Source organism: Serpula lacrymans, assembly GCF_000218685.1.
Source record: "Serpula lacrymans var. lacrymans S7.9 unplaced genomic scaffold SERLAscaffold_7, whole genome shotgun sequence".
Lineage (NCBI taxonomy): Eukaryota > Fungi > Basidiomycota > Agaricomycetes > Boletales > Serpulaceae > Serpula > Serpula lacrymans.
Window position 1 is genome coordinate 792418 of NW_006763296.1, and position 11793 is coordinate 804210.

The window sequence follows — 11793 nt, forward strand, 5'->3', positions numbered from 1 at the left end:
CAAACCTGGTTATCGAAATTAGATCCTTATGGCAAATAGTATCTCAAAATACGACTGGCTGGTTGCCGATAGTGAAGGTGAAGAAGATACATTGATTACAAACGCTAGTGCTGGGCAGGTAAATCCAGAAGGTGAGTGCAACCAGATACAGAAGTGTACATGGCAGACCTTATGTTTCACTTGCAGTGTCCGCAATTCAGACTGCTACATTCACACCCGTGGATTCCCCGCCTCTTCCACACCAGACAACGACTGAAATATCGTCTGCATCCTTGTTTACACCTCCCCCAGCAGAAAAATCTGCAATATCCACTATCTCCCCCTTCACTGCCGAATCTCCTGTCAGACCAAGACCGCGCCCCAGGCCAAGGCCCCGTACTAGCATTGTAAATCAAAGCTGGCTAGACGGGGACAAAACTGGTGGAAATGACACCTCCATTGATCGAGCCTCGACAATCGCTAGTACTTCATTGGTAACATCATCAGACAAAGCTAGGGACCCAATATCCACCTCTACAGCTATATCCACAATTATCGACGACCTTTACTCTTCGTATGGTATCGCAGAACGTGCCAAGATGCGAGTGCGGAATTCTCGAAAATCCATTCAAGAAGGACCTTCAGAAGTGCAATCCGCCAAAGCCAGCTATAAAATCAACAGCTCTGAAATCATTGAACTAACGTCTGACGAAGACGAGCGTTCTCTTATACCTGCCAAGCCCTCTAAGAGACAAAAGTCACAATCGAAGCCTAAAGCTAAGAAGAGCACGAAAATGGCCCCTCCCTCCGACATTCTCTTCTCGGATCCACTCCTACCTGATGATCCACTACCTCCTTCCAGCATACAAGCACCTTCCGAGTCTATTCCCTCTACAATCCCTACAATTCCCGCTACTACGCCTCCCGAAGTATCACCTCTCCGCAATCCAGTTCCTTCTCCATCCCTATCCCCACGGAAACGTAAGAGGCGGCAGCTCGTCATAGACTCTGACGCCGATGCGGATGATATCGACATGGACTCTGGCGTGGCAGATGCGCCAATACCGTCAGCATTAGGACCACCGCTTTTCTTTGCATCTTCCTCTCTGCCTATTCCTGAGGCTGATGCAGAAGTTCCGGATGTTGCAGCTGCGGAGACAAGTTTTCAGAAGAAAGGGAAAAAACAAACAGAAAGCAAGAAAAAGGACACGAAGAAGCAGGCAGTAAACAAGTCGAAGAAGAAAGGGAAGCAACAGATTGAAGTTGTCATTGACACTGTCGATAAATCAAAACCCCAAAACAATGCTTTCGTTGATCCCAGCCTATCTACTGCTACTACTAGCGTGCCTCCTGCACCGCTATTGGACGAATCAGATCTATCCCCCGTTCCAGATTCCGAGTCAGAGGATGTGCTTCAGCATCAGAAAGCCGAAGGCAAAGAAGTGCTTAAAGCTGATGTGGAACGGTCTACGGATACGTCTAGGAATAAGAAAAGGGCTACAGCTACACCTTCCATGAAACGAAAAGGAAAGGGAAAGAGCAAGGCTATTTTGTCTGATGATGATGAAGCGGGATATGCTGACAAGTCTGAAGTGCCTTCAGTGGGTGCAGACGCAGACGTGAGCATAGGTCTAGCGAGTAAGGTAATGTAGTTTTTTGTGTCTGTTTACCGGTAATTACTGACGCTTTATTGTAGGAGAATATCCACCCACACCTAGGCGAGATTCCGCAACAAAGTAAGCCATCTACAAAGGTGTCACCTCCACCCGGTTTGGAAATTGCTGCAAGAGGGCGCTCTACTAGTATCAAGCCTAGTATCAAGCCTACGCCTATGTCTGAGTTGATCAAACGTGTGAACTCACAACCTGGGTCACCTTTCGCTCATTCTCCACGTCCTGCACCCATCTACTCCCCTTACCTCAAGTCTTCGCGCTCGCTCCTCTCCCGCATCGCTCCACTTCACCCCAACCGTCGTACTCCTCCCCCACCTTTACCTAGGCCACCACCACCAAAGAAAAGTAAGAAGCAACTGCAGATGGAAGAGCGAATAGAGGAGGAATTAGCGGAAACGATTGAAGGCTGGTCTTGCATGACTAATGAGGAACGAAAAGAGCTCAAACGAGCGCGAATTGATCTTGAACTTGGTGGGTATGATTGATAAATTACGAATGACCCTTTTCTCTGTTGCTGTCGATTGCTCTGACAACTTCTCCTGCTACCCCCTGCTACTCGTATTCGCTATCTCTAGATTTTTGTGATTGCGATGATTTCCTTAATCGTAGAACAGTAACGCATAACTACTTGTAATCGTAAGGCTATACGATTAAACCTTTGACCTATGTAATGAAATACTTTAGTTTTACTAATACTTAGAACAGGTGCAGTCGTGCAGTGTCAGCGACAAGGCACGGAGAGCAGTGGCTGTGTCCCGTTGCCCGAGTGTGAACAGCTTTCTGCGGCATAGAATTGTTACGCGGCATCCCCGTGTTGAGCAACGACCATGGTATTCCCTCAGCTCCTCACCGTTCTAGATACCCTAAAGGACCAAGCAAAGGATGCTGTATGGGCCCTCACTTCTTGCATGTGCCAACAGTCAGCAAAGGTCAAGATTAATGGCCGAACCTGTCAGTAATATCAAAGCCTCTCCACGAGGCCAGGGTGAAACACAACTGGACTGACCAACTTTAATGGTTTACAGTTAATATCATCAAGGTTCTCGGAGAGGGTGGATTTTCATTTGTGTATCTAGCTCAGGATGATATTAGTGGTGTAAGTTGAAGTCCTTGTTGAAGATAATTATTGACGAGTTCGTGTTGTTTGCAACAGAGACAATTCGCGCTCAAGAAGATACGCTGTCCTACTGGCTCGGACGCGGTAAAAGAGGCTATGCGGGAGGTGGAGGCTTACCGACGATTCAAGTGAGTTGGTGCAGTGCTCTACGAATGCTTTTATTTACCTTTGGTTTCCGTGCACTCTTAGACACCCTAATATAATTCGTATATTGGTAAGTGACATACACAATTTAAAGGGTAGAATATGTCTTTACCGATATTTTAATATTAAAGGACTCTGCTGTAGTACAAGATCCAGAAGGTGAAGGGAAGATTGTATACCTTTTCCTGCCTTTGTATAAGGTAAGACTTTTTTTTGGTATTCGCCCAAGAAAAGGCAACAACTCTCCGCAGAGGGGAAACCTTCAAGATGCTATCAATACGCACGTCGTGAATCGAACGCATTTCGCAGAACAGGAAATGATACGCCTTTTCAAAGGCACATGTGAAGCTGTACGCGCAATGCACGATTACCATGTCAAGGCCGGCACCAATCTTCCTTCTAACTCCTCTCGCCCCAAACCGTCATCATCACGATCGCGCCATGAAGATGACCGGCGTCACTCAGAAGACGACGACGAGATGTTCCCTCACCCTGAGGGCGACGGCGAAGACGGGTATTCCTACGGTTCCGCTGTAAATGTGCCACTAGTCACGAAACACAGAATGGAGGATGAAGGTGATGTTGTATTTGATGGGGATGAGGAAATAGAACATATACAATCGGGAGCAAATGGAAACGCAGGGAGGAATGAACATGTACCCTATGCCCATCGAGATCTCAAACCTGGGTAAATGCCATCTCCTGCATACTTGATTGTTGCGCTGACTTCGTCTACTTGAAGAAACGTTATGATTGCCGATGATGGTGTGACGCCAATATTGATGGACTTTGGCAGCACTATCAGGGCAAGGATAAATATTGAAAATCGCTCACAAGCTTTGCTGCAACAGGTCAGATATTTTACCACAAATTACTCGTAAACCTGCTAAACCTATGTTTCCCAGGATATTGCTGCTGAGCAAAGCACGATGGCCTACAGAGCCCCAGAATTATTCGATGTCAAAACAGGCGTTGCCTTGGATGATAAGGTTGATATCTGGGTATGTTGAAAACTAGAGATATGTTGCACTGGTCGCTAATCCATCCGCTTAGTCTCTTGGGTGTACACTTTTCGCACTAGCATATTCGCACTCGCCGTTTGAAAACACGCAAACTACGGAACAGGGTGGTTCAATAGCCATGGCTGTACTGAATGCTCAGTATAAGCACCCTAATTCGGCATACTCACAAGGACTCAAAGATCTGATTGACTCCATGTTAAAAGTGAATCCAAAAGATAGACCGGATATCCATCAGGTAGGAATGATCTATCTCCGTTGCCATCCTACAGTATTAAAAACCTGCCATAGGTAATCTCAATGACGGACAGAGTGCTGCAGACTCTAATGTAGACAGCTATATCATAATCGCCAGCATTGGATATTGGTAGCCAGTGGTACCGTTCTCTTTGTCGATCTTCATTAGACATCTATGAGTTCATGTGGACAGTGTGCATGCAGACGGTGTATTTTCTTGCGTTGGACAGCTCAAGCAAGAAGCTGTGTTCATTGACAACTGCGAGGCAAGCCATCAAGACACAATAAGAACCGATCAAACTTTAGTCGACTTGGGTCTCGGTGATTTCTTTTTGATAATACGTTGCTCGTAAACCTTTGGCTTTTTCTTATCGGCCTTGCTCTCAACTTTACGCCCTTTCTGTGCTTCCTTTCCCCTAGGAGAGGCGGTTTCCCGCGTCCGTTCGCCGAGCTTTCGTTTTTTCCGTGAAGATTCCGAAGCCTTGGACGACTGTTCTTCTACTGGCTCTTCTGCTGGCTCTTCTGTAGTCGCGACTAGGGCTTTCGCTTCTTTCTTAGCTTTTGCCTTAGCTTTCATTATTTTTTGCCGCTGTCGTTTCTCTTTCACAGCGTCCAACTTTGTTTTCTGTGAAACAGCTATAAATGGGGTGAGGCTGAGTGATGCACAATTGTACTTACTCGTTTTTGGGCTCTGTTCGATAAAGTTTCAGGTGTTTTTGTGGTATCATCCGTCGCTGGTGTTTGTGCAGCCTTTGCGATAGGCCAGGCATTATCACTTGGCCTAGCCTTCTGCGCCAGCGTTTTGAATCGCTTGAAGCGTCGTTGATGAGCCTGAACGTCGTCGTATCTGAATGTTAGGACCGCAAACCAGTTATTTTCCTTGGGATGCACACACCATGGATTTTTTGTGAACATCTGCCATCTTTAGGCTTTTTATTAGCTTCCCTTTGCATAATATACACCCGTTCACGTCTTGATCCAGTGAAACGAGATAGATGGGATCTTTCAAGGCTTCTTGTACGGTGACCGCTGGTAGGCCACTTTCTTCGTCTTCACTGATTTCATCGTCCTCTTCATCTTCCTCTGCTGCAAGTGGACCCTCGGACCCTTCATCCTCTTCTTCAGGCGCATCTGAGTCTGATTCAGATGCAGTATCTGTTTCGTCTGAATCAGTGTCGTTTAGACCCATGATCTCCTTCATATCCTCGTCCAGCCCGAGTTCTTCCTCTTCCTCTCTTCTCTTTCGCTTCCTTTCGACTCTCTTGTACATTGTGAAATGCTGTCAGGGGATCAAGAATGGATTATATGCGTCAGATAGATTCACAAGGAAGGTTTAACGAGAGAGACTGGTTCAAAGGCAAAGCGTATAAAGCCACGTGCGCTGGGTATCTATTTTTTTTCTTCCGTTCCGGCCGATCATTGCTGCTACAGCGCGACTGTGACTTTTGCTCAAAGTCGTCATCAGCTAAAGTCCACAAGCTGCATGCATCGTCGAAGTGTTCATTTACTTGGAGAGATTAGGCCTGGTGCCCATGTTAATTTGCCTACCCCTCAAGTTCACTCCATACGATTGCAGTCATTCTCTTCTACAGCAAAGCGCCATGCAAATGTGAAAAAGGTTCCTCCTGAAGAATTTCAACGCGCAAAGCAATTTACCAACAAGCTTGTTGATGTAGCATCGCGAATCAGTCCTCATGGCGGTTGGAAACAGAATGCAAGTCGACGTGGGGATGAGAAACGGTTGGCCAACGTCGTCTGGTCGTCGCAGAAGTCTCGCAGACCTCCCTCAGAGACACAGGCTGCATTCATGTCTCCATCAGAGGACGACATAGCTGAGGTAGACGCACCTTCATCCTCTCAATCAACTACTATTCAGCCTGGAGCACTTGTGGAACTTCGGAGGTTTGTCTGGTTCGAACTATATGATATATACCCCATTAACGTTCTCTAGAAATACCATAGCTGTCTATGCCGTCGTGCTGGGGACGGCATTTTATGAAAGACGCATTCTTAATATCTCTATGACCTCTCTCGGTGAGGTCATTCAACACACCGACACCGACACTTGCTTCGAAATACCAAACGTGTTGCCGAGAGATCTAATACTGCGAAGTGGGACTTCAACCAATCCCTCGAAGAGAACGGAGATCATGGCCCGAGTAGAGGTCGTAAAGCGCATGCGAGAAATTGAGAAAGAAATTATGAAGGCGTATAATACGATTGGTCGACAGAGTCGATCGCTATATCCTCTTGTGAAGGCGAGGGATCCAAACGAATGGGGCTCAGTCTCCATCGCCGAAGCCGTGAAACTATTGGCTCACTATCGACCCGATCATTACACTACTCTTTTGGCTGTTCACAAGCATCTCATGGGCCGTCCTCATGAGTTTGTAGCCGATTTCACGTCACATCGGACAGCCCAAGCGTTCGCAGTTCGCCCCCAGTCCCATGTTAATAAACTCAATCGAGTGACTGACTTGCTTCATCGAGAGGATCCCATATTAATGGACTTCGTCACCAAAGCTCGTGGGGTCATCGAATCTAGTAGAAGGAGAGCGCTAGAATCCTGGCATGAACTTCCAACACGAATAGATGCTGGAGTTGTTCATTATACAACCGATGAACTCGTCATCATTGATGTTCTCCGCCAAGCCTTCCGTCGCAAACGTAGCACGCAAGTTGACCCTTATCAAACGGTAGTGTCAAATATCATCAAGAAATTCGACTGTTACGACGAGGTAGTAGACGACTCATTGCTTCGGCAGGTCTTAGTAGACCTTGGCGAATTCACTCCTTGGGAAGACAACGCTTCACGTAGAAGGGAGTTAGGTTTGGATTTGCTCCCTGAGGATAAATCACCCACGGCGATAGCACGAAACGAGCTAGTCAAAAATTCACTGTCTTCTTTGTCTTCCGTGTCCCAAAAATCGAGTGGGGGGTCTTTAGGTCCACACGATTTCTACTCGCATGACTCGCTGGCACATATTCGTCATGACTTTGGTGACCTACCCGTGTATGTCGTGGACGATATGGGTGCCGAAGAACTTGATGATGGAGTTTCAGTGGAGAAAATTCCATCAGAGCCCGGTTCAGCCTGGGTCCATGTTCACATCGCGGACCCGACATCCATCCTACCTCCGACTCATGCCTTATCTGAACAAGCCCGTAGGCTGGGATTCACCTCTTACTTTATTCATAGGACGTGGCCCATGCTGCCTCGCTCATTGATGTACGAGAAGCTGAGTTTAGGCACAGTCTCAAAGACTGGGCAGCCGGAACCAGTCATGACCTTCAGCTTCAAAGTCGACAAAGAAGGGGATATCACCGATTGGACAGTTAAGGCTGGGCTAGTTAGGAAAGTCATATCCATCGACTATGACAGCGTTGACCAAATATTAGGAGTTGCACCAATGCCTCGACCACGCCCCTTCGAGTCTGGAAATACAACGGACATCGGTATTGCTCGGACATCGTTGTCTCCTTCTCACCGAGAGGATTTGGAACGGTTGAATAAAATCTCAATGCTGATGAGGCATCGGTCTACCTCACAGGCTTACAACTACGTTATCCCAAGGGCCGTCCTCAGCCTGTCACAAAAGCCACTTCATGGTGCATCCTTTGATCATCCAAAGCCACTACAATATCGCGGTTTCCCGCAGCTCACGTATGAAGTTTTGTCGCAGCAACATGTTGAGTATGGCTCCCGACTGATGGTGGCTGAATTTATGAAGTTTGCTTGTCGGGTTGCCTCTCGGTGGTTCTCTGCTCGTGGAGTACCTATGTTGCGCCGTAGTTCCAAGGCACCTATCGCGCTTCATGATCTGGCTTTAGAAGAATTAGAAGCTTCGCGAGATGTTGATGGCTATGTTGATCAGTATATCTCACTCCGATCGGATGTCTACACCCCTCCCGTGGAATACACCCTTACACCTGGCATGCACTGGAATATGGGTGTCCCTGAAGGCGAGGGATATGTTCGAGTGACTTCACCTTTGCGACGGTACGGAGACCTAGTCGCGCATTGGCAAATCAAGCATGCTTTGCTGAACGAGTCCTCGCCTCCACTTTTTTCGCCTGAGTGGTTGACGTCGTATGGAAAGGAGCTGAGGCAAATAGAAGGACACACCAAGCGTGCAGCGCAAGATCACCAAAAACAGTGGGCGTTGATGTACATCAAACGATGGATGGAAAATGGCAAATCCAGAAGTGATCTTCCTGATCCTTTGAACTGTCTGGTTGGTCGTATAACAGGGTCGTTGAAAATCGACAAATTTAATAGGGAGGCCCGCTGGACCTGTTATCTTCCAAGCATTGGATTGCAAGGCACTCTCATCTGTGATGACCCAGTCCATCCCAATCTTCCTATTGGCACGGAGGTCGATGTCAAGATAGACAGCATCCGCCTCGGTATCGTTCCTATGCTGATACTGCAGCAGAAATAGGCTTATGTCATGGCACTCAAATATATTAGTTATAGCTATTGTACTTTAACACTCCACCTCTCAATCGTACCATTATCAAGTTATGTATCGTACATTCCTTCATTTCTCCGTCGGAATGTGGTTTTCTTCCACAGGGTTTGAGAAGTGAAAGCTTACTGCATGACGTAATATTGCTGACTAAGCGTTAAAACAGTATGTATGGTTCGACATTTTTTGGCCTTCAAAAGGTTTGCTTCCCATGCTTTGGAGACTTTAAGAACTTCTGCATCCCGTCAAAGTTGTATTCAAGTTCTCACTGCAACACCCTTTCCATGTCGCACCAAAGCCCCGTCGCTGTCACGGGCTACATGTCTGCATTTCTAGACTATGTTCTGAACTATGTGGTTACATCGCCTGGTCGAGCTATCTTGCTAGCCTTGTTGTATACCCCAATTGCTGCCATCGTGTTGAACGTCTTAAGGCAGCTTGTATGTCTACGTATTGCCTTTTACATTGCCTTGTAAATTGACGGTTTGCTCTAGGTTGTTCCTCGTGACCCTTCACTACCTCCAGATGTGTTCCACTGGATTCCCATAGTTGGTTCCGCCATAGAATACGGTAACGATCCTCTGAAATTTTTCTTCAAATGCAGAGATAAGGTTAATATACTTTGAATGAGTTCGTTTCTTTCATTGACCCTCTTTGTATTAGTATGGCGACGTCTTCACATTTGTGTTGCTCGGACGAAAGGTCACAGTTGCCCTGGGAGCCAAGGGTAACAACTTTATCTTGGGTGGAAAATCCACAGCATTCTCTGCGGAAGATGCTTACACGGTAAGGTTTTCGTCCAGTCACATGAGCTCATTTACTAAATTTGCTTCAGCATCTTACAACCCCGGTTTTTGGAAAAGACGTCGTGTATGACGTTCCCAATGAAGTGTTCATGGAGCAAAAGAAGTTCGTTAAAGTTGGTCTTTCGACAGAAAATTTCCGGAGTTACGTTGGCATGATAGAGGATGAAGTCGATGAGTTTATGCGCAATGACCCTTCTTTCCTCATCTACCAAATGAACGACATCAACGAGTGGGGACGGTTTGACGCGGCGACTGCTATGTCTGAGATTACCATTCTGACTGCTTCGCGGACTCTGCAAGGGAAGGAGGTTCGTAGTAACTTGGACAAATCTTTCTCGGAATTGTACAACGCTCTCGACGGTGGATTTACGCCCCTCAACTTCATGTTCCCAAACCTCCCGCTCGACAGCTACCGGCGCCGGGATGAGGCTCACAAGAAAATGAGTGAATTCTATGTCAACATTATTCGCAAGCGCAAGGAAGGTAACAATGATGTAAGTCTGCCTTTTTTGTTTTGGTTTACAGTGTGAATGACGAATTACCTCTTTATAGCACGAGCATGACATGATTGCTGCCTTGAGGGACCAGACGTATCGCAATGGCAGACCCCTGCCCGATCACGAAATAGCTCACATTATGATCGCCCTTCTCATGGCTGGTCAACACACTAGTTCCGCTTCCGGCTCCTGGACGCTTCTGCATCTCGCCGCAGACCCTGCAGTGCAGTATGTATCTTTATTGGGCTTCTGCCAGGTCGTAAACTCACAGTCACGTGTAGGGAGGCACTTTACCAAGAACAAGTCAAAAATTTTAGGACCCCCGATGGAAAGCTCAGATCTATGACTTACGAAGATATTCGTGATTTACCCGTTCTCGACTCTGTTATTCGCGAGACTTTACGCATTCACCCTCCCATCCATAGTATCATGCGCAAAGTTCGCTCGGATGTGCCTGTGCCTACTACACTCTCTGCTCCTTCGAAAGATAGCACTTACGTCGTCCCCAAAGGCTACTTCGTACTTGCTTCACCCGCTGTCAGTCAAATGGATCCACGTGTATGGCTTAACCCTGGCAAGTGGGATCCTAGCAGGTGGAGTGACCCCGAAGGCGAGGCTGCTCGGGCATACGACACGTACCAAGATGAAAATGGGGAGAAGATTGATTATGGCTTTGGTGCTGTGAGCAAAGGAACCGAGAGTCCCTATCAACCATTTGGCGCAGGCAGACATAGGTGTATCGGTGAACAGGTACGTCGTAAAAATATTATAACAATATATGAATACTCATGCATCAATCGTAGTTTGCTTACCTTCAACTGGGTGCCGTCATTACGACTATCATTCGTCGTGTTGAGTTACGGTTGGAGGCTGACACATTCCCTGCTAACAATTACCATGTAAGTTTCACTCTAGCTGACCTTGTACATTAGTTGACACTTATGTCTGCAGACTATGATCACCATGCCGAAGAAGCCTCGCAATATCTGCTATAGACGTAGAGCATTCGACTAGGAGAACATTTTGTTCAATTATACCACATAAATCCGATATAATAATGCTACCTTGCTTTATCAATATTATCGGAATTCATAGAAATAGAATATTTCCGGTTTTCTGATTATCGTTCTGACAAAGCCATTGAGCGACCAGTAGAGATCGAGACATCGAGGCAAACTTGAAGGCGAAAGTACCCAGTAGCGTAGTGTTTATCTTTGTTTATCGATAGTGGCTGAGACCACTTTTGCTTGTTGCTCGCATAAGTTATACCGCACAGTCAAACCGTGACCAGAGCAACCTCAGGTCGTCGTAGATAGCTGCAACCATGGCCTCCCTAATCCCCATTTTCTTCTTGCTCGTAGTCACTGTGGGCCTTATGGCCTGTGGCTATCTGTTCGTTCCTAAGGGTCCTCAGCAGACGTAGGTTCAACTTTGAACTCGGAAACTTCACTTAAACTGCACACCTGATGTTGTACAGGCTCGTTCGAACGTCCATTGCGCTTACTCTGGCGGTCTGCTATCTCATGTGGATGATTACATACCTTGCACAATTGCATCCTTTGATTGGTACGTAGACAGCTCAGTTTCATCTATTTCGCTTTGCTCAAATGCACATGTACTACAGAACCCTACAGGTCACCAAAGGTTGAGAGCTAATGGGTAGATGTATTTGCTCGGGCTTGATTCATAACCAGGCAAGTCTCTGTCATTGTACCTCGAGGAGTGAGGTTGACTCACCCAGAAATGCAGTTTTATAACATTGTTCGGATAGCACTACTTCATTAATTCATATCCTTGCGCTTCTTCCAGCAAATACTAGTTCTCCGCTAGATTCTAAGTTCTTTTGCAGTTA

At 46.7% G+C, this 11793-nt stretch overlaps 6 protein-coding genes across 6 annotated transcripts; 5 read left to right on the forward strand and 1 right to left on the reverse strand.

The window, feature by feature from the left end:
• Positions 1–28: 28 nt before the first annotated feature.
• On the forward strand, positions 29–2137 carry SERLADRAFT_438052 (uncharacterized protein; the record flags this gene model as incomplete). Its single annotated transcript, XM_007319030.1, has 3 exons — positions 29–131; positions 187–1622; positions 1676–2137. 3 exons carry the CDS (start codon positions 29–31, stop codon positions 2135–2137), a joined length of 2001 nt encoding a protein of 666 aa, XP_007319092.1.
• A 342-nt stretch (positions 2138–2479) lies between these two features.
• On the forward strand, positions 2480–4265 carry SERLADRAFT_369687 (protein kinase; the record flags this gene model as incomplete). The annotated part of the gene is made up of 10 exons (XM_007319041.1): positions 2480–2603; positions 2678–2748; positions 2806–2897; positions 2959–2983; positions 3045–3113; positions 3165–3601; positions 3656–3764; positions 3819–3914; positions 3967–4170; positions 4224–4265. 10 exons carry the CDS (start codon positions 2480–2482, stop codon positions 4263–4265), a joined length of 1269 nt encoding a protein of 422 aa, XP_007319103.1.
• SERLADRAFT_491643 (uncharacterized protein) lies at positions 4131–5528 on the reverse strand (the record flags this gene model as incomplete). The annotated part of the gene is made up of 3 exons (XM_007319040.1): positions 4131–4794; positions 4848–5000; positions 5065–5528. The coding sequence occupies 3 exons, from the start codon at positions 5437–5439 to the stop codon at positions 4465–4467; spliced, it is 858 nt and encodes a 285-aa protein (XP_007319102.1).
• Positions 5529–6091: 563 nt separating this feature from the next.
• On the forward strand, positions 6092–8694 carry SERLADRAFT_491647 (mitochondrial exoribonuclease; the record flags this gene model as incomplete). The annotated part of the gene is made up of 1 exon (XM_007319042.1): positions 6092–8694. One exon carries the CDS (start codon positions 6092–6094, stop codon positions 8609–8611), a length of 2520 nt encoding a protein of 839 aa, XP_007319104.1.
• A 264-nt stretch (positions 8695–8958) lies between these two features.
• Positions 8959–11062, forward strand: SERLADRAFT_449218 (uncharacterized protein; the record flags this gene model as incomplete). Its single annotated transcript, XM_007318396.1, has 8 exons — positions 8959–9078; positions 9133–9249; positions 9302–9424; positions 9474–9938; positions 9997–10169; positions 10223–10691; positions 10745–10840; positions 10893–11062. The coding sequence occupies 8 exons, from the start codon at positions 8959–8961 to the stop codon at positions 10953–10955; spliced, it is 1626 nt and encodes a 541-aa protein (XP_007318458.1).
• Positions 11063–11190: 128 nt separating this feature from the next.
• Positions 11191–11750, forward strand: SERLADRAFT_467757 (uncharacterized protein; the record flags this gene model as incomplete). Its single annotated transcript, XM_007318397.1, has 4 exons — positions 11191–11360; positions 11419–11507; positions 11566–11635; positions 11691–11750. 3 exons carry the CDS (start codon positions 11266–11268, stop codon positions 11595–11597), a joined length of 216 nt encoding a protein of 71 aa, XP_007318459.1.
• Between the last annotated feature and the right edge of the window lie 43 nt (positions 11751–11793).